Genomic DNA, 26,695 nt, shown 5'->3' on the forward strand with positions numbered 1-26,695 from the left:
GCCCGTGCTCCGCGATGGGAGAGGCCACAGCAGTGAGAGGCCCGCGAACCGCAAAAAAAAAAAAAAAAAGAGTACATCTTTTTTGTAATTGGAAATAATGCAAATCTGGGTTGAAGAAGCTACTACAATAAGTTTTTTTAAATAGTCAAAAGCAATAAAAATAAGAATAAAACTATATAAAGTAAAAATATCCACATTATAAATAAAAAGAGAAAAAAAGAAGTGAAATGAGCTCAATCAGGCTTTCTCAGTGGAAAACATCTCCCCACAGTGAGGTGTTCTGGGTCTTTCTGGGCAAGGAAGGTGACTTCTGATCAATGGCAAAGCCACACACTGGCCCTAGACCCAGAGAAGCCCAGCATGTGGTCCCTACGGCTGTTCTGTGGAACAAGGACTTTGGCCTGGTTCCCTCGGAGTCCTCATTCTGTTCTAGAATTCTTTGGTCCTGAATGATGCCCTTATAGAAAGTAAAACACCAACAATTCAGAAGCAGGCTACTCTTGCACTCAGAAAGGAGGGAATCAGGAAGCATGAATAGCCCTAAACTCTAAAGTCAATTTTTCTAGAAAACATGAGTTGGTCTACAGAATTCTGTTTTACATGAGCCTGAGTTGTCATTAAGGGTATAGATGCCATCAGGGTGGGCTCCTGTGGCTCCTTCCTCAACACTTATCTTCTGGAATCCCTAGCAGAGCTCAGGGCTCCTGCACCCTGCACGTCCCCAGGCGCCCCCAAGTGGACCAGATCCTCACCATAAGAGCCTGCATCTCCGCACCAGTTAAGGTCATCCGCAATGTAACCCATCAGTGTGTCTTCCAGGGTGAACATATCTCGCTGGACCTTCGTGTACTGGTGCGCCAGCTCCTTGGTTTTGCTCCAAAAGACTGTCTAAGAGAGAATAAAGACAATCTATTATTGAGATCAATTTACTAAGTCAAAAAAACTCCACCGAATTTGCATCTTTTTAAATGAAAGAAAACATAGGAAACATCAGAATAAATCACCTATAGTAAGAGTAGGTGTTGCGGGTTTCACGGATCTCTGTGTGTGAGAATGAGAGAGAGTGCATGTGTGGAGGGTGTGTGTGTGTGTGTGTGTGTGTTCTCTAGGTCATGATGTAAAATGAAGTTATTATTCTGGATTGCAGGGAAAAAAGTCTCAAAGCCACTGATCAAAATCTTATAATAAACCTAAGCTCCAAACACATCTGGGGGAGGCATTAGGTAGTCCCAAATTCCTAAAGTTCTCGGCAAAACAATTTTTTCTAAGTGCTATTTTCTGGGAGAAGTGCCCTTTGATTCTTAAACAGCTCCATAACCCCTGCTTTTTTCCCCGAAATTCCCCTATCCCCTTACCAAAAAAGGAAAAGAACAAATATAGTGAGTTTTTGCAGGGTCCCTTGTAAAGGTGCAGAAAGTCAAATTTCAGAACAATCTTCTGCGCCATGGATCTATTCATTCTTAGTAGGAGGCAGTGGAGGTTTGAAGCCGGGGCCCTGGAGTCATGCTGCCTTATGAAACCCAGCATCACTGTTCACTGGCTGTCTGACCTTGGACAACCAAAGAATTGCTAAGTCTCACATTCCCCATCTGTAAAAGGTATTGATGATAATTGTAAGGAAGTCCTGAGATGCTGAGACGAAATGAGACAATGCAAATAAGGTGTTTGTCCCGTGTCTGTGGGCAGTCACCTATTCAGCCAGTGTCCCCTGGTGATGATTTACCAGCAGCTACTCTGTGTTGGGCTTTGGGCTTGGTGTACACCCCGGAGTTCCATAGTCGCTCCAGCTCTAACAATGGGAGGAGACTGTAATGTGTGGCTGTCTTAAGGGCTTCGTGAAGATGATTTGGGGCACATTGAATTTTCACTTTAAACACTGACTTTAGAAAGGATGCACTCCATTACAGACCTTTTCCAGTATAATTAATGTATTAAAACCCAGGCCTCTATGGCTCTAAATCTTGGGCCATTTACATTTCAACTGGTCACTTTCAAGACCATCAAACTTGAGTAATCACTGGTCACCTAAACTTGCCACGCCTCAGTTTTCTCTCTGGTGAAATGGGATTGCTGATGTCTGACCTACCTATTCCACAAGTTGACTGTGAAAACCTAACAGGATAAAGGTTCAGAAAGTCATTTGGAAGCAAAAAAAGGCCCTCAGCAAATGCAAAATGGCATTGTCCTCATCATCATCATCGGAGGTCAGGGAGAGTTTTGCAGTTCTATAAGGTGGATTATTTTTGTTTGGATTGGGTTGGGGTTTGTGTTAGGTTTGTTTTGCCTGATTTTTGGCCGACTCTCCTTTCCTCTTTCTCTGTCCCCAGTTCTCTCTCCAGTCCCCAGATGTTCTAAATCCCAATGACATCCTGGTCTCCCAATGGACCCCCCAAGCTCCCTCCCTGCCAACCATGCCTACATCCTAATAAACAGATTTTCCTCTTCCCTCATCCTGGTCAAAATGTGGTCCCATGGGCTTCCCTGGTGGCGCAGTGGTTGAGAGTCCGCCTGCCGATGCAGGGGACACGGGTTCGTGCCCCGGTCTGGGAGGATCCCACATGCAGCGGAGCGGCTGGGCCCGTGAGCCATGGCCGCTGAGCCTGCGCGTCCGGAGCCTGTGCTCCGCAATGGGAGAGACCACAACAGTGAGAGGCCCGCATACCGCAAAAAAAAAAAAAAAAGTGGTCCCATGACCTCTTCCCTTTGACTTTTATCTTCAGTTTTTAAATCCATAACTTGACCCAGTTACCTTGTCACAAGGCACCATTTGATTCACCAGCTTCATCAGTGGGTGGTAGTCTTCCTCTGTCGCACTGCAGGGGTCCTTAGAGATAAATGCATTCCTGAATGCCTCCCTGATCTTTTGGCAGTCTCTATCTCTGTGAGATAAAACATGGGAAATAAAATAAAAGATGAATAATTGATTTCAAACATATGTTTAGAGCATAATTACCCCCCAAAAAATTCTGTGTGCCAGGCGGTTCATATACACCATCACGTCTCATGTGTACAAGAGTTTTATGAGATGAGCATCACCCTCCCTGCCCTACAAGGTCCCTGCACTCGTGGGGCTTACTCTCTGGTTAGAGAGACAGACAGTATACAAACAAGCAGATAAGCTAACGAAATAAGTATGGATTATGATAAGTATGCAAGAAATCAGTGGGGAATATTGAAGCAATGACCACTGGTCTGGAGAGGGCGCCCTGAGACTAAATGTTGAGAAGGAATGCATTCCAGACAGAGGGTGTCACAAGTGCAAAGGCCCTGAGGCAGAAAAGAACTTGCTGATTTTGAGGAAGTGAGAAAAGAACAAAGGGAGCGGTGGTGAGAAATCAACCAAAATAATCAGTCTTTCAGACAAGGAAACGATTTCAAATTTTACCTAATTACCATGGGAAGGCAGTGGATAGGTTTAAGCATGGAAGTGACCTCATCTGATTTTTGGTTTTGAAAAAGTCACTCTGAGAAACTCCGTGCCAGCCCCAAAGATGGAGCAAAGTCTCTGAAATAGGAATTCCAACCCCATGTCCTCTCCAAACAGCCCCTGGCAGTGAAAAGGCAGGCTGGCGAAGCAGCAGAGATGGACGGGAGGGAGGGATGCTGGAGAAGGTTGCAGCTGGACCTTCCCTTCTGTGTCTGTGTTAACTAGTGCACCTGAGCCCATCATTTCCTGGGGGGAAGGAAGTGGGTTTCCACTGGGAGTGCTCAGACATGGTTATCAGGACAAACTCCAGCCTTTGGACCCGGCATCCCAAGTACAGTACCAGGTCAGGCAGCTAAACCTGGGGGAGTAAAGACGAGCCCCTCGTTTTCTATTCCCTCTGAGCCTGCTCTGGCCCTGCAGGGCACGAACAAAGCAGCCATTCCAGAGGGTCTTTTGCCTTCCCAACTCAGGCTGGCCAAGTCGAGTGGATTATTCCTCCTGATAAGCCAGGGAATCAGAGGATACCTGTGAGACACAGGGCCTTACACCAAAGCCACCCTGTGTATGTTGGAGACTCAGCTTCTCAGTCCAAAATAGCTGCTCCAGTTCCGGCCATCATGACTACATTGCAGCCAGCAGGCAAGGCTAGGGAACAAGAAAGGAGGAGAAGGAAGAGAAGGGAGAAGTAACCGCAGCAATGGCCATGTGCCAGCTACCTTTTAAGGACAGGTGCTAGAAGATGTTCTTGCTATTTGCTCTTATCATATTTGCTAAAATGTAGTCATGGGCACACTTTGCTACAAGGCAAGATGAGAAAGGCAGCCTTTAATGTTGATGGCCATTCCACATCAAAAAGTACAGTTTTACCACAATGAGATATCACCTCACACCTGTCAGAATGGCTATCATCAAAAAGAACACAAACAGCAAATGTTGGTGAGGGTGTGGAGAAAAGGGAACCATCCTACACTGTTGGTGGGAATGTACATTGGTGCAGCCACTGCAGAAAACAGTACGGAGGTTTCTCAAAAAACTAAAAATAGGACTACAGTATGATGCAGCAATTCCACTTCTGGGGATATATCTGAAAAAGATCAAAAACACTAATTTGAAAAGATACATGCACCCCAGTGTTCATAGCAGCATTATTTACAAGTTCCAAGATATGGAAGGCCCTAAGCGTCCATCAACAGATGGATAAAGAATGGATAAAGGCCCTAAGCGTCCATCAACAGATGGATAAAGAATGGATAAAGAATGGATAAAGGCCCTAAGCGTCCATCAACAGAATGGATAAAGAAGATGTGGTGTATACAAATACAATGGAATATTACTCAGCCATGAAAATGAATGAAATTTTGCCATTTGGAGTCATACGAATGGACTTGGAAGGCATTACGCTAAGTGAAGTAAGTCAGACAGAGAGAGACGAATACTGTATGATCTCACTTATAAGTGGAAGCTAAAAAATGCCACAAACGAGTGAATACAACAAAAAAGAAGCAGACCCACAGATACAGAGGATAAACTAGTGGTTACCAGTGGGGTGGAGGGACAGGCAATATAGGGGTGGGGGAGTGGGAGGTACAAACTATTGGATGCAAGGTAGACTCAAGGATGTATTGTACAACATGGGGATACAGCCAATATTTTATAATAACTGTACATGGAAAGCGACCTTTAAAATTTGTATAAAAAATTAAAATAAGAAACCCCCAAAAATTTAGAATAAAAAAATCATGAAAGCACAGTTTTAACTCTAGAGAAGGGACTGGCCTGCAGGCTCTGTCCCAGGAAGGTACCACCATTGTCCCATTTTACTGATAAAGAGGAAACTTTAAGGCTGTGAATTTAACCAATGTGCCTGAGGTAACATGATCAGTAAGTGGTAAAGCGGGATTGGACCCCAAATCTGTGGGAGCCTCCCACATGGCTACAGCCTTACCGGGCAGGCTATTAAACTGTTCCAGCCTGTTGTCTTCATCTGTAAGAGGGAGATAAGAATACTTCATGCCTGGGAAGTTTTGGAGGATTAAATGAGATAACACTTGGCTTGTCCCCCGGCCCCGGCTCTTTCATGGACGCCCCTCCCCTTCCCCAGCATGCATGGGACCGTTCACCTGCATCACTGCTGACCTGTGAAAGCTCTGCCGGGAAACCATCATCCACCTGGCTCTGCCCATACATTATATATGTAAGAGAAAAACGTTCTTACGTAATGTACTTCGACATCAAAGTTTACGGGGCACCATCACGGGAAGTTTAGAGCAAAGGTGTTTGGAGGCTGTTTTACTTTAGAGGACCATGTTTTACTTCAATTCATGTAATGCAGTGGCCCTCACAGGAATTTCCTGTTCTGATCCCAACTCCCTCGTAAACTCTTCTGCCTCCCTCCTCAGCCACAAAGAGTGGAAGAGGAGAGACATCTCCTTGACGTGGAAGGACAGGAGAATTTTCCACCACAAAAAAACTGGCATTTCAGTGAAATCACCACGCGCTGGGCACCTACCATACACCAGATGATTTCACCACCAAAAACGGGAGAACTCACAGATCTCCGAGAAGATTTTTATGCTTTTTAGGTATATAGACGCCTTCAAGACACATTATCTTAAGAATTCAAGAAACCCCAGGTTAAAAATTTAAAGTTTTTAGGTATATAGACCCCTTCAAGACACATTACCTTAAGAATTCAAGAAACCCCAGGTTAAAAATTAAAGAGTTTCTTGCTTAGAAGGAGCAGAGTTTAGAACATCAGAGTTGAAACAGACCTTGGAAGAGTTTATAACTCATCCATCTTCCCTTTCACTGTCTGAGACCAGAGCCTCCTACATGCCCCAAAAGTAAGAGGAAATGGGGAGAGGTGATGAGAAGGTTGGGGACAGGCTTTATGAAGCCACTTTTCATCCTTAAAATCTGGGGTGGGGGGTAATAAATTTGGAGTTTGGGATTAAAATATACACACTACTAGAAATAAAATAGATAACCAACTGTAGATAACCAACCTACTGTATAGCACAGGGGACTATACTCAATATCTTGTGATAACCTATAATGGAAAAGAATCTAAAAAAGAATATATATCTATACATATATAAACAATCGCTTTGCTGTATACTTGATACTAACACGACATTGAAAATCAACTATATTTCAACAAAAATTTTTAAAAAATCAAAAGTAAACATTTCACCGTGGATGAGCAACAAGCATTTTAATTGGTAGATAGGTAGAAAGGTAGATGGATGGAAAGAAAGATAGAGGGAATTCCCTGGCGGGCCAGTGGTTAGGACTCCACACTTCCACTGCAGGGGGCACGGGATTGATCCCTGGTCAGGGAACTAAGATCCCGCATTCAACGCTGCACAGCCAAAAAAAAAAAGAAAGAAAGAAATATAGATAGATAAAAATAAAAAGAAATTAGGACGGAGGGTACAGAGATGTCTGCAGTACTCATTCATACATGTCATTGCAGACATGGGCCTCAAGTTCACAAGTGTGGCTGGAAAAATGTGAGCCCTGAATTTAGTTATTTTTATTTGCAAAGCCCACAGTCCTCATTTTTGTCCCCCCGGGTAGAGCACTCTTCCATCAAATCAAATGGCAGACAAGCAAAAGCTGTTTCGAGTAAGCAGGTTGGTTTCAAGGAAACAGAGGGCCTCAGGATCCCTGCATCCTGCGGGGATGGAAGCAGATGTCTCTAGCTAAAGAGGCAGCGTGGGAGAAGTAAGAACCATTTCTGAGAGTTCAGTATCGCTCTTCTCTTCAATAGCTCCTCTGTTCCAAAATTAGAGGCTTTAACTGTGACACTTCTAGGGCGGCCTACCCTTCACTGTGAAGGGAATTGTCAGCCCAGCGGGCTGTTCCTGAGAGCTCAGGCCATGCCTGTGGCCCCTACACATGGTCACCTGGCCCAGAGGGTTGTTGGGCGTCACCGGGTCTTGTGAGCTCTGGCCGCACATGAGGATCCCCTGGAGAGCTTTGGTAAACACACAATGCCTGGCTCTGGACCAACCAAGGCAGGGTGAGGGAAGGGGAAGAGAGCAGAACCTGTAATTTTCCAAAAGCTTCCCATTCCCACCTCCTCCCAGACCCCTGGAAACAGTCCTCCTACTTCCTGTCTCAATGAATTTGAAGACTGTAGTTACCTCCTATAAGTGGACTCAGACAGTATTTTTCTTTTTGTGACGGACTTATTTCACTGAGCATAATTACCTCACGGTCTGTTCATGTTGTAACATGTGTCAGAATGTCCTTTTTTCTGGCTGAATAACATTTAATCGTAGGTATTCACCGCAGTTTGTTTATCTCTTCATGGGCACTTGGGTTACTTCCTCCACCCATCCTTTCATTCCACGAATATTTACCGAGGGCCTACTGCTAGCTTCACAACAGACACAGGGCTAAAAAGATAAATACACACCATTTCTATCTTCAAGGCACTCATGTCAAGGTCTAGAGCAGACAAAGAACAAAACTCATCACAACTAAAGCACTGGTGGCTTGCCCAAGGCACTAAAATTTGCAAACACAATAAACAGTAGAACATTTTCTCATTTTCTACTACCGAGGATAGAAACAGATTTAAAAAAGAAAAACAAAAACTTGATTAAATGTGAATCAGGATCCTCATTTTGAGAAGGATTTTTCTTTGTTTTCTCTCCCAATTGTCGTGACACATGCAAAATCGATATATGTTTATAACTTCGGTGGGTTTCTCTTTGACCACCTGCTGGCTTTGCTTTCTTTGGTGGGTTCCAGAGTGATTGGTGATTTGTAGCCAACAAAAAAGAGATGCTTTATAGGGTGCCTGTGCTCAGCGGAATATAAAGCAGTCTTTGAACAAAGTTTTTATACAGAGCTTGGAATAGTTTGGGTGATGTTTATTTTACATTAAGTGGGAAAAGTAGGTCTAAACTTAGAGAAATAGAAAAAGAATGGCAGCAAACTGATCACTGGAGTTGTCTCTGGGAAGAGAAATAAAGGGGAATTTCCGCTTTCATCCAATACTTTTCTGTTGGCTTACAACAGAAATGGATTCTTGTATTATGCAAGTAACCTAGAAAAGAAGAGGTTAAATTTTTTTAACTGAAGATCTGGTATGATTACAATCAATTTTTAAAAAGTGGGAAAAACCCCCACAGTAATCAAACCGTGTCTTAAAAATAGTCATATCTTGTTGCTAGGAGTATAAGGGTTGCTTTGTGATGTTTTCTTCCCTATATTTTGAATGTTTCTATAATAAGCATATATTACAATGGGAGGCATGGCAAAACTTTCATTTTCTTTTCAAGTTGCTTGAGCTGTTAGACCAAGCATTTGAGACTCTTGGAAGGTCTTAGAACAGGGGAACAGCTCAGGTCCAAACCCCCGCGGTCGCCACCTACCATTTCTGTGCCGTCTCCCACATCTCTGGGCCAAAAGGTGACATTTCTTATTCCTCATCTAGTTCAGTTCAACACCAGGGGAGACTTAGTGTTGGTGACCCAGACCCATTTCTCAAGACCTAATGACATGAAATATGGGGTGAGGTGAGGGCTAGGGCCATGTACCTCTTCCAGGGCATCTTTCTTTCCACGCTAAAGACTTCCTTGCATCCTTAAGCAAAATCGGATTGTCAGATCACCCTCTCACTTATCCCAGGTTGCACCCAGAATCAAACTTTGTGAATAATTTCAAGGAGACGGGTCATTGAGAAACTCAGACAAAGCAAGGACAGGTTGGGGCATCCTGTATAGCCCCCAGGGTCCATCCTGTCCTCCTTCCTGGCCCAGAATGATAGATGAAGTTACCAAATGAGGTTTTGCAAGGTTCCTCACACAGCCAGAAGGAGTGAAGTCATGAGGCATCTCCATTTCATTCTCTGGAGAACTCTACAGCTTCCATGATTTTTCAGGGACTCAAACCTCACACATACTGCATTTATTTTCTATCAGTGATCCTTTAACAAATGACATCCTGCTGAGGGCATTCAAGAGATAAGTCTCTTCGGGCTTCCCTGGTGGCGCAGTGGTTGAGAGTCCGCCTGCTGATGCAGGGGACACGGGTTCGTGCCCCGGTCCAGGAAGATCCCATATGCCGCGGAGTGGCTGGGCCCGTGAGCCATGGCCGCTGAGCCTGCGCATCTGGAGCCTGTGCTCTGCAACGGGAGAGGCCACAACAGTGAGAGGCCCGCATACAGCAAAAAAAAAAAAAAAAAAAAATGAAAAACAAAAAAGAGATAAGTCTCTTCATTCTAACCGATATCACTAGCGTATCTGCACAGAGGGCCAGTTGTCAAGCAGATCCCAGCAGCTCACTTGTCTTCCTTTAATTCCCTCATGGGCATCCCTCTTCCTAAATAAGTAAAGCCAGCTACTTTCGCTCCTTCCTCCCTGGGGCCCAGAGTGCACCAGGTTGTATGTGTGTGGAGACGGTGGTGATGAAAAAGAGAAAGTCAGCCCTTGACACGTGGGAGCTGGCCTGGCACTGGTAGGAAGGCCTTGGTGTTCTCCTGTGGACCACAACTCCAGGACAGTGGCATCAGGTAAGGTCACTGTGTGACCATGGCAGCACGCCATGTGAACAGACAAAAGCAATGTCCAAACCGCACACACACAAATGAAGTGACCCAATATCCATTCATTGTGGCTCATATGAGTGACTGCTGCTTCTTCACCAATTACAGCTTCAGCTTTCCTTCATTCTTCCAGCCTGATAGATAAGATTTATTAAGATTCCCTATCACAGAATTACCCCCTTCCCCTCTGCTTCCTGGCAGCAAAGCCAGCCTCCTCGAACCTTTGCCAAATCTCATAAAATAAGCCTGAATCTTACCAGTCCTTTCCACCATCCTCAGACAGAGCCCTGCCCTGCCCCTGTGGGTCCCTACGGTGAGCGCTCAGTCTTCTTGCAAAGAGCAATACAACCACCTTGTTCAACCACCATGTAGTGGGTGGTCTTGTGGTTTGGGGGAGGTATTGACGGTAACCCACCGTCTGAATGGGACATTACGGAATCGAAAGGCCTGTAAAAATCATCACACCTTCATCCGTGTTTATGCCTGACAAGCTCCAGGAGCAGCTTCTGAAAGACATGATTTGTTAATAAGCAACTTTCCGTGTTGAGCTGGACTCTCAGTCTGACAGCTGTTTTCTGTTTGCCTCCTTAACTGGTGACCTGGAGGGTCAAGGCATGCAGGTCGGGCACAGATGTCAGGATTCAAGGTCACTGGGGTGTGCTCCCCCTTCTTCCCACTCAGCTCCTTCCAGCAGATGCCATTACTTATCCCCCAAGAGTATTCCCTCTTGTTCACTTCCCACCCCTTCTCCCTACCTCTGACCCACCTAGGTAGGTTGTCTCCCGTGCCCAGAAGTCATGCTAGAAGGAGAAAGGAGGGGCACGAACACCACAGAGCACTCACCGTGTGCCAGGCGCTGCGCTCGGCGCTCACTTTGTATGCATCTAATTTAACTCTCACACCAGCCCCATGGGGGGCAGGGGTACAATCCCCTGCTACTGAGGCTCAGAGCTTAGTAACTTGCCCAAAGCCAGTCAGCAAGTGGCACAGCTGCCTTAGGTCCAAACTCTGCTCTCCCTGCTAAACAATGCTGCGTCCCACAGGAAATGTTAAATCATGTCCCTACCTATCCCCAGAACGAAGTGGGTCCTAACAGAAAGGAGGACCCAAGACCCCAGAGGGGTTGTCGTTTCCCTGTAGGTCACATGAGAATTTGAAGACCAGAATAGGGACAGAAAGTAAGTGGAATAAGAGGGGACGGGGCAGAAAGTGTTAAAGTTTTATGCTAAAGCGAAGAAAACAAAAAAACAAACCAAAAAAAGATATATTTTGTATGCTGTCAGCCTACTTCAGGCTTCATAACTCTGTAATGTCACCTCTCTCTAAACCTACATCCTTCCCATAAATGACAATTATATTTCAAAGTCCCCATCAACGCAGCAACATCACCTTCGTAATGTGTTGCTCCCCGGGGAAAATGCTCACATCCCAAACCCTCTTCCTTAAAAGCACTTGAATCTCAAGGGGTAATTACACTCAGTCTGTGAATTTTCCTGCTGTTATGTCCTGCAGGGCCGCTTGTCTTGGACCAAAGAAAACGTGCAGGTTAACTCAGCTATGAAGTCTCAAATTTGAGGCTACTGGAAGCCTGCATTGAAGGTGAAGACTGCCACCTAGTGGAGGAAGGGGGTAATTGTCAGGGTTCACTGAGGCAATTAGGACTTCCCTAAGTAGGATCTTAAAATCAGACTCTTCCGGCTGAAGGAAAGCTCAGAAATCATTAATTCATTAATCTGGCAAATATTTATTGAGCATATACTATGTTCCAGGTGCGTTTATGAGTAAGTAAGATATACCAGTGAACAAAATACACAAGAGTCTCTGTCCTGTGAGAATTCCATTCTACCAGAGCAAGACTGACAATAAACCAATTTTCAGCAAGACTGACAATAAAGATAATGAATGTTGTAGAGTATCTTAGAAATTTATAAATTCTCTGAAAAAAAGGAAAAATAGAGTAGGATAAGGGTGTCAGAGGTTATGGGGGAGGAGGTGTCTGTTTTTGGCATTAAACAAGTAGGACAGTAGATGACCTTTCAGCAAAGAATTGAAGGAAGCAAAGAACTTAGTCATACAGACATCCAAGCAAACAGCGTTCTGGGTAGAAGCAACAACCTTCCCAACAGCCCGAGTGCTTGGTGTGTTCAAGAAACAGTAGAGAAGCCAGTGTGGTTGGAGCAGAGTGAGCAAGGTGGACAGTAGATAGAAATGAGGTCAGAAAGGTAATGCTGCCCCACTGAGTAGAGTTTCATAAGCTTCTACTCACGGTGAACTGAGGAGCCATAGAGGATACTGAGCACAGTAGGTACATGATATTACTTAAGTTTCAAAAGATTTCTCTGACTGCTTTGTTGAATATAGTCTGAAAGAGGGAACAGGCAAAGAAAGGTAGACCAGTAATCCAGGCAAGTGCCCATGGTGATTTGGACCAGGGTGGTAGCAGTGGTGATGGTGAGAAGTGATAGATTCTTGATTCATTGTAAATTTCCTAACAGATAAGATGCATGGTGTTAGCGAAATAAGGAGTCAATGATAATTCCAGGGTTTGGGGCCTGAGACACTGGAAGGATGGGGTTGCCATTAACTGAGATTGAGAAGGCTTTGGGTCGAGGTATTGATCAGGATACATAATATACTATGTAGTATATATTATAACATATGCTATATATGAAATACTACATACTATATACTATATATTAAAATTATATTCTACATATTATATCAAAGTAGGATATATACATATATATAATTATAGGAATGCAAAAATGGGAATTATTGAGCCATAAATTTAACAAAATATATGCAAGACTTGTACTCTGAAAACAAAACATTGCTGAGAGAAATTTTTAAATGACTAAGAAAATAGAGAGATATCCCATATTCATGGGTTGGAAGGCTCAATATTAAGATGTTACCAAATCACAAGTCAAAATTTCAGCATGCTTTGTTAAAAATATTGGCAAGTTGATTCTAAAATTTATGTGAAAATACAAGCTAGCCAAAGCAATCAAAGGAAAAAAGCTGGAGGATTTATATTATTCGGCTTCAAGCCTTGCTAAAGAGCTTCAGTGATCTAGACAATATAAGAGTTGTGAAAGGCTAGCTATAGATCAAGGAAATAGAACAGAGAGTTCAGAAAGAAACCCATACATACATGGTACTGTAGAGTGAATTTTGTGTCCCCCAAAATTTGTAAGTTGAAATCTATTTCCCAAGGTGATAGCATTTGGAGATGAGGCATTTGGGGTAATTAGGGTACGAGAGTGGAGCCATCATGAATGGGATTAGCATCCTTATAAAAGAGACACAGAGAGCTCCCCCCTCCCTTCCTCCATGTGAAGACCCAGAGAGAAGGAGGCCATCTTTGAACTAGGAAGTAGGTTCTCAGCAGACACTGAATCTGCTGGCATCTTGATCTTGGACTTTCAGCCTCCAGAACTGTGAGAAATAAATTTCTGTTGTTCATAAGTCACCCAGTCTGTGGTGTTCTGTTATGGCACCTGGAACTGACTCAGACATGGTCAACTGACGTTCAGGAAAGGAGTCAAAGAGATTCAGTGGGGAAGAGAAAGCTTTTTCAATAAATGATACTACAGCAAATAGGTTTTTCATATGTGAAAAAAATGAAATTGACCCTTATTTCACACCATACACAAAATTAACTAGAAATGGATCAAAGACCTAAAGCACAGTTATATAAGAAAAAATGAACAAGTTGGACCGTATAAAGATTTAAAAAACAAACTTTGCTTTTTAAAAGACTCCATTTAAGAAGATGAAAAGGCAAGTCATAAAGTGGAAGTAAATATTTTCAGGATACATCTGATAAAGGACTTGTATTCAGAATACATAAACCACCTACAACTCAATGATAAGAACTAAAACCTAATTTTTTTAAGATTGGGAAAAGATTTGAATACATACTTCAATAAGCCCATGCGATAATGTTCAACATCATTAGCCATGAGGAAAATGCAAATTAAAACCACCATTAAAATACCACTGCAAAGCCATCAGAACACTTCTAACAAGGAAGTGTAACAACTAGAATACTCATACCCTGATAATGAACACATAAAACTATACAATTACCTTGTGAAACAGTTTAGTAGTTTCTTAAATAGCTAAACAACATGGTTCAGCTATTTCATTTTTGGACATTTACCCAGGAAAAATGAAACCACGTGTCCACACAGTAACTTGTATACTCATATTCATAGAAGCTTTATTCATAATACTGTATCCAAAAAGTGAATACAATGCCCATCAACAGATGAACGGATAAACAACTTGTGGTATATACACGCAATGGACTACTATTCAGCAATAAAAGGGAAGGAACTATTAATATGTACAACAACATGGGTGAATTCAAAAATATTATGCCAAGACCATGAAAGAAGCCAGAGACAAAAGAATATGTAGTACGTGATTCTGTTTATATAAACTTCCAAAAACATGTAAACTAATGTCCACTAACAGAAGGTAGAGGTACCCTACTCAGTGTCAAGACATTAGTAATTTAAACAATATGGAGTGGTATAGAGAAAAACAGATCATAAAACAGATTAGAGCCCAGAAGTGAACTGATAAACCTGATATGCAACAGAAATGGCATTATAAAACCCTTGATAAAGGATGGATTATTTCATAATTAGTACTCGCACAACTGACTATCCATTTGTAGGGAAAAAAATGAAATTAGGTTCCTACTTTATACCACACACAAAAATATATTCCATATGGATAAAACGCTTAATGAAAATCAAACATTTAAAATTTTTAGATTATATGTGACACTTTTGTTACCTCTGGTAGAAAATAAGTTCTTAAATAACACACAAAAGGCACAACTATAAAAGATAAATATGGGGGTTCCCTGGTGGCGCAGTGGTTGAGAGTCCGCCTGCCGATGCAGGGGACACGGGTTCATGCCCCATTCCGGAAAGATCCCACGTGCCACGGAGCGGCTGGGCCCGTGAGCCATGGCCGCTGAGCCTGCGCGTCTGGAGCCTGTGCTCCTCAGTGGGAGGGGCCACAACAGTGAGAGGCCCGCATACCGCAAAAAAAAAAATAATAATAAATATGATTACATTAAAATCTTCAGTAAGACAAAGGACCCAATAAATAAAGTCAAGAGTCAAACCACAGATTGGGAGAACATATGTGCAATCCACATAACTGACAAAAAATTAGAATCCTGAACGTATAAAGAAGAAAAACAATTTAATACAAAAACAGGCAAAAGACAAAAATAGGCATTCCTCAGAAGAAACCAGAATACCAATAAACGCATTAAAAAATGATCAATTGCATTAGTAATCAGGGAACCAAAAATTAGAGCCACAAAGAGATGAGGAAAATTGTTTGACAATTCCAAGTGCTGGTGAGGATGTACAGTAACAAGTAAATTCACACTGCCTTTGTGAAAGGATGTTGATACCACAAAGTTGGAGACCTGTTTGGCCATATGTAACGTGGCAGACACTGTTGCTTCCCAAGCCAAATAGATATTCCTCACCCTTCTTCCCTACTGGTAAAGCATGTCTCCTATCATAGTGATTCCAAATATCAAATACTCACTTCGCAAGCCTCCTCTACAGTTTGGGCAGCCATGTGAGCCAATTCTGGCTAGTGAGATTCAAGGGGAAGCACAGGGGCAGCTGAGGAAGGGCTTCTGGAAAAGATGCTATTCCCTGATAAAGAGACTTGCAAGGAGGGCACTCCTGCCCATCCTCCTGCTTTCTGTTCCTGAGTATCACTCTCTAAGGACATAATGCCTGGAACTGCAGATGCCATCTTATGACAAGAAGCTCAAGGATGAAAGTCACGCTAGGGAGATGGAGGAGTGAAAGATCCTGGGCCATCAGTGAGCTGCTGAATCTACCAAGGACCACCCCACTTCTGATATCTTGTCATGTGTATATATAAAAAATCTCTTGCTTTAAACCTCTTATAGTTGAGTACTCTTTTACTTGCAGCCAAAAGCATCTTCATTGTTACACCCATTGTTATGGCCTAAATTGTGTCCCCTAAAAGATGCTGAAGTCCTAACTCCCAGTCCCTCAGAATGTGACCTTATTTGGAAATAAGATCTTTGCAGAAGATCAAGTTAAGATGAGAGTAAGGGTGACCCTTAATCAAATATGACCAGTGTCCTTAGAAAAGGAGGAAACTTGGATCCAGAGACAGACACACACAGAAGGAAGAACACGTGAAGACACAGAGAGAACATCATCTGCTAGGCAAGGAATGCCCGAGGCTTCTAGAAATGAGAGTCAGGTAGCAGAGTCTTCCTCACAGCCCTCAGAAGGAGCCAACACTTCTGACACCTTGATTTCAGACTTCTGGCCTCCAGAACTGTGAGACAATAAATTCCCACTGTTTAAGCCACCCAGTTTGTGGTACTTTGTTATGGCAGCTCTAAGAAATTAATACACCCAGTAAAGGTGAAAATGACATACTCTATGAATTTGGAATTCTGCCTCTAAGTAAACATCTTAGAAAAAAATCATAAGCGCAAGTAGACATGTATGTTTTAGCATTGTTTATGTCAGCAAAAACTGAGAGTAAGGGAATCTATTAATAAGTGTAGGTTACGGTCATTCAGCAGCGTACTATACAGCAGTTAAAATTAATGAACTAGTGCTCATATAGCAACATGAATAAATCTCTAAAATAATGTAATCAAAATCACCAAAACATATTGGTAAGTGGAAAAAGCAAAGGTTATTCTACAGGGCAAAAACACAAAATAAATACAAATTAAAATTAAAATTCAGTAACATCTTCCCTTATTAGATTGTCAAAAATCAGAAAGTTTGAAAACATCCTGTGTAGTGAACGTATGAGGAAATAAACTCTCATTGCCTCATGAAGAGAATTGCCTTATAAAGAGAAATCTGGCTATGTTTTCAAAATGTAAAATGGTATATTTTTTGACTTAGTGATTCTGCTTCTAGGATTCTATCTTACATCTCCAAGTATTTTATTGCAGCATGGTTTGCAATATATTGCAAAAGTTTTAAAACAACCTAAATGTCCATGAGTACAAGTCTAGAATATGGTGAATCTATACAGAGGAATATTATTAGAATGAGACAGAACTACATTGATAATCAAGATAAACTGTTAAGTGAAAAAAAAGTGAGACAGAAGAGAGGATGTGTATAGAAAAAAAGAATACATGAATATACACTTATATAGTCAGAGAACATTTCTAGAAAGATACAAGTGAAACAAGTAGTATTTGCCTCTGAGAAAGAAGAAAAGAAAAGTGAGGGGGGAGGTATTTTGATTTTATCTATAGCATGTTATTTCTTTTAAAACTAGGGAATAAAAGATCTGACAGAAATATGACAAAAGTTTTATTGTCTGTTAATTCTGCACGATGTGTAAATGGCTAGTTGTAACATTGTTCTATGAATATTTCAGTGCATTTAACATTTTCATAACTTAACATGTTTAATTTTTTAAGAAAAGAACGGAGAGGAGATATGACCTGGGGAATAAGGAATATTGAAGAAGGAGAAAGTAGTCCCTTGAATGGGAAGAATGAAGAAAACTAGACCCGTCAAATACAAAAAGTACAATTTTTAGCGGTAAAGTGATATGTTCGGGCTTCCCTGGTGGCGCCGTGGTTGAGAGTCCACCTGCCGATGCAGGGGACACGGGTTCGTGCCCCAGTCCGGGAAGATCCCACATGCCGTGAAGCGGCTGGGCCCGTGAGCCATGGCCGCTGAGCTTGTGCGTCGGGGCCTGTGCTCCGCAATGGGAGAGGCCACACCGGTGAGAGGCCCGCATACCGCAAAAAAAAAAAAAAGGATATGTTCATAACCTTGGTTTCCAAAGCACCTTTTAAAATTTTTACCAAGAAGTATTAAAACATGAAATCAGATCCCCAAAATGCAATTAATTGTCTTTCATCTAAGTCTCACATCGTCCTTTGTAGTTTTAAATCTCTCCCAGTTTCAACTGTATGTCTTCCGTCTTTCTTTACTCTTAAAGAATCCCCAAGGAGATTTCATTACTGCTCTAGACAACTTAATTCATAAACAGATGTTTCCTCCTAGAAACCAAGATAATGCAGGAAGCAAATTTATTATGAATTTCACAATATTTACACCATGAAGTACCAAAACCAGAAATGACTTTATAACATTTGCTTGTTAGTCATAATAAGAGAAAACAAACCTTTGAACTATCAAGACAAATCTGGACCATGGCCAAGTAACTGCGTTGGGGGAATTGTTAATATCTCTTCAAATCAAGCTTTACTAATTGCTTCAAAAACATCCAAAGACTAAAGAGGTAGGCAGCTTTCTGCTATGTGGATATGTCATGTTTGATACAGCAGGTAAGAAGTGGAGAACTAAATTTAGCAATTCTTGAAATGCCTCATTATGGAAGAAATTTGAATTATGTCTATAAAACTACTAAGCTAAAGCCATTCATTTAAGCAGGTCTATAGCTTCCTTTTGTGAAGCTCCTTACTTTTTTTTTTTTAATTGTGGTATACCCCACTATTTAGAATTCCACTTGGGGGGTTAAGTGATTTTGTATTCTTCACTATATTTTAAAAATATTTTTCCAAGTATTCTAAAATGGGCATGTTTTACTTTTATAATTAGAAAAAAATGTCATTGGAAGAAAAAAGAATGTCATTCTCACGCTCTATTTATTCTTCAAGTTTCTGACCTCAGTTTTCACTTTATTTTTTGTCTTTAATAACAAGATTCTCATCATCCCCCTGCTTCCAAGAGCAGGTATTTACTGGTGATATTTTTTTGAAAAAGATGAGCCCCCATTCCCGACTCATATCAACTATGAAAACTCGTGGATATAATCAATCCTTCCCTTCCAAGCCCTTAGTCTTTGAAACACACACACACACAAACACACCACACACACACACACACACACACACACACACACACACACACACGAAAACAATTCTTGATTCATCTCTCATTCAGTTTCCTGTTTTGTTCTCACCATCTTGCATCTGTTCTTTCCACCACAGTTCATTTAAAGAAAATGTTGTCCTGGTTGTTTTCTAACCTGATCTAGGTCTAAGGCAAGAAATAGATCTTTAATGGCAAAAAAAAAAATGCATGACCACTTCTAAATTCATTTATTGCAAAAAAATCTCTTAACTGACCAGTATTTAACTGAACCACTTTCTGTTCTCTCTGTACAAGTTGCCTATCTTCTACACAATTAATAGGCTACTCTCTGTATCCCCAAGGACTTTCATTTTCACTTACTTGGTTTTTTATTTACCTATTCTTGAATATGTTTATGCTTGTTGTTTTTGCTTTAATTACATGCTTTCATTAAATTGTTCATAAATAAATTGGATAAGTGGAAAAAGAAAAAAACATGTTTTCTATGAAAACCAAGTTGAATTTTTTGGTAAAAATGACCCAGGTGAGTCACTTTAAAAATGTTGCTGACTGGGATACGTCGCCATCTTGGATCCGCGGGACAAGAAAATTCATGCGAGGGAGAACTGGTGGGCGGTCCTTCCTGTGACACGACCCTTGAGTGACAGTTCTATTTGATTGCCTCCAGTACTGTGAGGAAAGGACACGACTCTATGGTGAGGACTGATGGACATACATTATCTGAGAAAAGAAACTACCAGGTGACAAACAGCATGTTTGGTGCTTCAAGAAAGAAGTTTGTAGAGGGGGTCGACAGTGACTACCATGACGAAAACATGTACTACAGCCAGTCTTCTATGTTTCCACATCGGTCAGAAAAAGATATGCTGGCATCACCATCTACATCAGGTCAGCTGTCTCAGTTTGGGGCAAGTTTATACGGGCAACAAAGTGCACTAGGCCTTCCAATGAGGGGGATGAGCAACAATACCCCTCAGTTAAATCGCAGCTTATCACAAGGCACTCAGTTACCGAGCCACGTCACGCCAACAACAGGGGTACCAACAATGTCACTTCACACGCCTCCGTCTCCAAGCAGGGGTATTTTGCCTATGAATCCTAGGAATATGATGAACCACTCCCAGGTTGGTCAGGGCACTGGAATTCCTAGCAGGACAAATAGCATGAGCAGTTCAGGGTTAGGTAGCCCCAACAGAAGCTCGCCAAGCATAATATGTATGCCAAAGCAGCAGCCTTCTCGACAGCCTTTTACTGTGAACAGTATGTCTGGATTTGGAATGAACAGGAATCAGGCATTTGGAATGAATAACTCCTTATCAAGTAACATTTTTAATGGAACAGATGGAAGTGAAAATGTGACAGGATTGGACCTTTCAGATTTTCCAGCATTAGCAGACCGAAATAGAAGGGAAGGAAGTGGTAACCCAACTCCATTAATAAACCCCTTGGCTGGAAGAGCTCCTTATGTTGGAATGGTAACAAAACCAGCAAATGAGCAATCCCAGGACTTCTCAATACACAACGAAGATTTTCCCGCGTTACCTGGTTCCAGTTATAAAGATCCAACATCAAGTAATGATGACAGTAAATCTAATTTGAATACATCTGGCAAGACAACTTCAAGTACAGATGGACCCAAATTCCCTGGAGATAAAAGTTCAACAACACAAAATAATAACCAGCAGAAAAAAGGGATCCAGGTGTTACCTGATGGTCGGGTTACTAACATTCCCCAAGGGATGGTGACAGACCAGTTTGGAATGATTGGCCTGTTAACATTTATCAGGGCAGCAGAGACAGACCCAGGAATGGTACATCTTGCATTAGGAAGTGACTTAACAACATTAGGCCTCAATCTGAACTCTCCTGAAAATCTCTACCCCAAATTTGCATCACCCTGGGCATCTTCACCTTGTCGACCTCAAGACATAGACTTCCATGTTCCATCTGAGTACTTAACGAACATTCACATTAGGGATAAGCTGGCTGCAATAAAACTTGGTCAATACGGAGAAGACCTTCTCTTCTATCTCTATTACATGAATGGAGGAGACGTATTACAACTTTTAGCTGCAGTAGAGCTTTTTAACCGTGATTGGAGATACCACAAAGAAGAACGAGTATGGATTACCAGGGCACCAGGCATGGAGCCAACAATGAAAACCAATACATATGAGAGGGGAACATATTACTTCTTTGACTGTCTTAACTGGAGGAAAGTAGCTAAGGAGTTCCATCTGGAATATGACAAATTAGAAGAACGGCCTCACCTGCCATCCACCTTCAACTACAACCCTGCTCAGCAAGCCTTCTAAAAAAAGACTTCCCTTTTCTTGGGGTATGGCTGTCTCAGCACAATACTCAACATAACTGCAGAACTGATGTGGCTCAGGCACCCTGGTTTTAATTCCTTGAGGATCTGGCAATTGGCTTACGCAAAGGGTCACCATTTGAGGTCCTGCCTTACTAATTATGTGCTGCCCAACAACTAAATTTGTAATTTGTTTTTCTCTAGTTCGAGCAGGGTCTGAATTTTTTCATTTATTTTCTTTTTTGCCAGCAGACAGACTTGGGTCTGTAAAGACAAGCAAGTACACTGAAAGAAGTTTACCATTTAGTTTCTAAAATGTAAAAAAGAAAACCCACAAAAGACTCAACAGAATTAGACCACAAAATTTGCATTGTTCATTGTAGCACTATTGGTAATAAAATAACAAATGTTTGTGCATTTTTATGTGAAGATCCTTCTCGTATTTCATTTGGAAAGATGAGCAAGGTCTGCTTCCTTCATTTTACTTCCCCTTCTGTTTTTGAAAGGCAGTTTCGCCAAGCTTAACGCAAGAATATATGACTGTTTAGAAGAAAGATATTGCCACAATCTCTGGATGGTTTCCAGGGTTGTGTTATTACTGAGCTTCATCTTTCCAGAATGAGCAAAACACTGTCCAGTCTTTGTTACGATTTTGTAATAAATGTGTACATTTTTTTAAAATTTTTGGACATCACATGAATAAAGGTATGTATGTACGAATGTGTATATATTATATATATGACATCTATTTTGGAAAATGTTTGCCCTGCTGTACCTCATTTTTAGGAGGTGTGCATGGATGCAATATATGAAAATGGGACATTCTGGAACTGCTGGTCAGGGGACTTTGTCGCCCTGTGCACTAAAGGGCCAGATTTTCAGCAGCCAAGGACATCCATACCCAAGTGAATGTGATGGGACTTAAAGAAGTGAACTGAGACAATTCACTCTGGCTGTTTGAACAGCAGCATTTCATAGGAAGAGAAAAAAAGATCAATCTTGTATTTTCTGACCACATAAAGGCTTCTTCTCTTTGTAATAAAGTAGAAAAGCTCTCAAAAAAAAAAAATGTTGCTGACTGACAAAGGATTAATCTCCAAAATTTATAAGCAGCTCATGCAGCTTAATAACAAAAAAACAAACAACCCAATCCAAAAATGGGCAGAATACCTAAATAGACATTTCTCCAAAGAAGACATACAGACTGCCAACAAACACATGAAAGAATGCTCAACATCACTAATCATTAGAGAAATGCAAATCAAAACTACAATTAGATATCATCTCACACCGGTCAGACTGGCCATCATCAAAAAATCTAGAAACAATAAATGCTGGAGAGGGTGTGGAGAAAAGGGAACCCTCTTACACTGTTGGTGGGAATGTAAATTGATACAGCCACTGTGGAGAACAGTATGGAGATTCCTTAAAAAACTACAAATAGAACTACCATATGACCCAGCAATCCCACTACTGGGCATATACCCTGAGAAAACCATAATTCAAAAAGAGTCATGTACCAAAATGTTCATTGAAGCTCTATTTACAATAGCCCAGAGATGGAAACAACCTAAGTGTCCATCATCAGATGAATGGATAAAGAAGATGTGGCACATATATACAATGGAATATTACTCAGCCATAAAAAGAAATGAAATTGAGCTATTTGTAATGAGGTGGATGGACCTAGAGTCTGTCATACAGAGTGAAGTAAGTCAGAAAGAGAAAGACAAATACCGTATGCTAACACATATATATGGAATTTAAGGGAAAAAATGTCATGAAAAACCTAGGGGTGAAACAGGAATAAAGACACAGACTTACTAGAGAATGGACTTGAGGCTATGGGGAGGGGGAAGGTTAAACTGTGACAAAGCGAGAGAGAGGCATGGACATATATACACTACCAAACGATAGCTAGTGGGAAGCAGCCGCATAGCACAGGGAGATCAGCTCGGTGCTTTGTGACCGCCTGGAGGGGTGGGATAGGGAGGGTGGGAGGGAGGGAGACGCAAGCGGGAAGAGATATGGGAACATATGTATATATATAACTGATTCATTTTGTTGTGAAGCTGAAACTAACATACCATTGTAAAGCAATTATACTCCAATAAAGATGTAAAAAAAAAAATGTTGCTGAATTTGTTATTGGTAGGACAATTGTCAAAGACCTAAGGAAACTGTAGAAATCTAGAAGCATTCTTTATATATATATATATATATATATATATAAATTTACTTATTTTATTTTTGGCTGCATTGGGTCTTCATTGTCACATGCAGGCGTTCTCTAGTTGGGCTTTCTCTAGTTGCTGCAAGCAGGAACTACTCTTCGTTGTGGTGCGCGGGCTTCTCACTGCGGTGGCTTCCCTTATTGGGGAGCAAGGGCTCTAGGCACGCGGGCTTCAGTAGCTGTGGCACGCGGGCTTAGTAGATGTGGCACACGGGCTTAGTTGCTCCACAGCATGTGGGATCTTCCAGGACCAGGGATCGAACCCGTGTCTGCTGCCCTGGCAGGCAGATTCCTAACCACTGCACCACGAGGGAAGCCCAGGAAACATTCTTTACTTAGACAACTTCTCAGTCGACTTTAAAGAAGCTGGCTCTCAAACCCCAATTTCTTCCATCTTGAATCCCTCCTTATCCATCCAACCAGCACACTATTTCTGCTCTCCTTTCCAGCAAGACCCCTGGCGAGAGCTGTCTATGTACAGTCTCCAATTTCTCTCTTCCCACCTTTTTCTTGAATCCATTCCAGACAGGCTTTCACCATGACCACTCTTCTAAAACTGATCTTGTCAAAGTCATCAATCCATTGGTCAATTTTTAGTTTTCATCTTACTTAACCAGTCGGAATCACTTGAATAAGACAATTAACACTTCCTCCTTATAAAACATCTGCTTGAATTTCTCTACACAGTTGACTTCCTCATTTATATCTCCAGCCCAGACCTCTCCCTAGTACCCTAGACTCAAAGAAACCAGCTTCCTATTCAAAATCTGCACTTGATTGTCAATGGACATTGCAAAACTACTATGTACAAAGCCAGACCAGTGTTTTCTTTCCCAACTTGCTTCATCCCAGTAGTTCCCTTTCTGATAAATGGAAATTCATTTTTCTGGTAACTCAGCCCACAAATCTCATTTCTTCTTTTTCTCTAACATCCCATACACAAGTCCATAGCAAATCACATGGAATCTACTTTCAAAATGTATCCAGAATATTTCCCCTTCTCATCACCATCCATCACTATCCAAGTCTCAATCACCTCTCACCTGAACTGCTACAAGAACTCCATGGCCTCCATGCTTCTGTCCTTGCCCCACTACCATCTATTTTCAACCCAACAGCCAGAAGGATGCCTTTAATAAGGTGTCAGACAGTGGTACATGCTCTATACATCACTATTCATCACTAGTGGATGTATCCTATATCCTAAGGACAAAAAGAACCATAAAGACATTTAGATATTTTGTTAGTAATAATAATAATACATACATACATATTATTTGTATATATGAAAACGAATACATAATTATATTAATGTTATTAGGAACCAAGCTTTTTAGGGTCAGAGAAAACAGATACAAACATAAAATTTAGGAATTCCCTGGTGCGTCTCAGGGCTCATCCCCTGGGATCACGGGTGTTTGGAGGCGGAACTGATCTCAGGCACACAGATGACAATCGCCGCTCCCCTGTCCGCCTTTGGCAGCCTGAGAAGCAACGTTTTACTTCCCAGCTTATTCTGCTTTATGTACAACTTCGAAAAATGAGTTTTCCGGGTGAAACCAAGCCCTGAGAATGGAAGTCAAGAAAGCGTTTCACTATGGGGAGAGATTAGAAGCTAGCTGGGAGAGGGCCCGAGGAACCTTCCGGAAAGTTCCGTAGACTGATGTGGGTGGTGTTTCTAGGGTCTGAACGGAATCATTAAGCAGATGCACTTTACCGTGTGTTTTATCTTTAAAATTTTTTTAAGTTGTTACCGCTTTGTTTTGCTTTGTTATTGGATGCTGTGGTCACATTCATTTCAGGGCGCACGAAAAGAATCGGGATGTTGTTTTATAGTAATGAATGAAACTAACTTCAGTGATCGGGCCCTTCAGACACCATCCTCCCACCTCAGGCTCCGCAAGCCACTTCACCAGGTGTCTGTAACTGTCCGGGGCGCTTTTGGGTCAGAGATGGCGAACGCAAACCCCATGAAATGTAGGAAACGCCAGCAACTTCCCGGCTTCTTGGCCGAGTGGGGCTGCGGTCCCAAATGGGGCCGGGCTCCGGGCGTCTCTGACAAGTGTCCGCCAGTTGAGCGCAAGGGCCAAGGAGCAGCGCGCTCGCCACCGCCCGCCTGCACCTCTGGGGACTGGCGCTCGGACTCGCGAGCCCGGACTCCCTACTCAGCACTGCCCCGCGGGCTCTCAGCTGACTCGGAACAGTCGATGCTTTGTTTCAGGCAATCCTGACGGCTACTCGGAGCGCACGGTCCGGCTGTGCCCAGCTGTGCCCAGCCACCACCGTGCGCGGTGCCCCGCCATGCGCCAAAGACGCCGACTCACCTGAGCTCCGGCTGCACCGACTGCGTGTACTTGTAGCATCGCTCCAGGACGATTTCTTGAAAATGGGCAGTGCTGCCCGTCCCATTCCACTTCATGTGCTCGGACGAGTGGCGCCACATCCAGACTCCGACCACCACCGCGATGACCCCCCCCACCAGAAGACATAGAAATATGCAGAGACAGATCTTGGCTTTCTTGGGTCTGGAGTCGGCCATGGGGTCCAACGCGGGTCGCCCGGACGAAGTTGGAGAAGAGGCTGCTGGAGGCTGGGCGGGCAGGGAGGAGAGAGCTAGCTTGGTTTTGAAACTGCACTTCCCCTTTATCTCTCACTTGCCTTTTCTCCGCTTCCTTTCCCACCCCCATCCCCTCCTTCAAAGTTCTTCGATCGCGGTCGCTCGACCAACAAGGATTTCAAGGTCTTAAAAAGCCTTCGAGACCACCTAGAGGGGTGGGATAGGGAGGGTGGGAGGGAGGGAGACGCAAGAGGGAAAAGATATGGGAACATATGTATATATATAACTGATTCACTTTGTTATAAAGCAGAAACTAACACACCATTGTAAGGCAATTATACTCCAATGAAGATGTTAAAAAAAAAAAGAAAACAAAGCCTTCAGCACCTACTACAGCCGTTCACTTCCCGACTCCTGAGCAGAGAGCCACCACTTTGACCTTACTTGACAGGCACTCAAAGAACAGACAGAGTACAGCCTTATACTCCTCAGTCGTCAGTCTGCTCCCTTTATCAAGCCGCACTTTACACTTCACCCACACCTGCTCCCTGGACAGTGTCAAGGCGACTGTCTGCCTCCGTACCTGTGTACACGCAATGCCTTCGGCCCGCAAAGGAAGGCTCTACCTCTACTTATAATGTTGAGGAATACCTGCTCAGCCCCCTGTAAAGGCTCTACTTAAGCCTTATGCCTTCTCTCCAT

At 42.4% G+C, this 26,695-nt stretch overlaps 2 protein-coding genes across 3 annotated transcripts in view; one reads left to right on the forward strand and one right to left on the reverse strand.

The window, feature by feature from the left end:
• The window catches only part of CD38 (CD38 molecule), a 42,033-nt gene extending 15,985 nt beyond the window's left edge, over positions 1-26,048 (reverse strand). Inside the window, exons 1-3 of the mRNA XM_060148477.1 lie at positions 25,761-26,048; positions 2,750-2,879; positions 753-888 (exon numbers count right to left, since the gene is read on the reverse strand). Coding sequence (XP_060004460.1) covers positions 753-888; positions 2,750-2,879; positions 25,761-25,975 — 481 coding nt within the window. The 5' untranslated portion in view covers positions 25,976-26,048. The remainder of the gene's footprint in view (positions 1-752; positions 889-2,749; positions 2,880-25,760) is intronic.
• Positions 19,459-22,221, forward strand: LOC132519941 (CCR4-NOT transcription complex subunit 2-like). Of its 2 annotated transcripts, XM_060148476.1 has the most exons (2): positions 19,459-19,822; positions 20,234-22,221. In XM_060148476.1, exons 1-2 carry the CDS (start codon positions 19,585-19,587, stop codon positions 21,205-21,207), a joined length of 1,212 nt encoding a protein of 403 aa, XP_060004459.1. In that variant the 5' UTR covers positions 19,459-19,584; the 3' UTR covers positions 21,208-22,221. The 2 variants fall into 2 exon arrangements, with proteins under 2 accessions (XP_060004459.1, XP_060004458.1); XM_060148475.1 differs by having other exon boundaries at positions 19,459-22,221.
• Positions 26,049-26,695: the final 647 nt, after the last annotated feature.

This window comes from Lagenorhynchus albirostris, chromosome 4 (assembly GCF_949774975.1).
Source record: "Lagenorhynchus albirostris chromosome 4, mLagAlb1.1, whole genome shotgun sequence".
In the NCBI taxonomy this organism is placed as follows: Eukaryota; Metazoa; Chordata; class Mammalia; order Artiodactyla; family Delphinidae; genus Lagenorhynchus; species Lagenorhynchus albirostris.

Excerpts from the sequence above, each read along its gene's own strand:
- LOC132519941 (XM_060148475.1), top strand. The coding sequence starts at position 19,585 with ATGGTGAGGACTGATGGACATACATTATCTGAGAAAAGAAACTACCAG.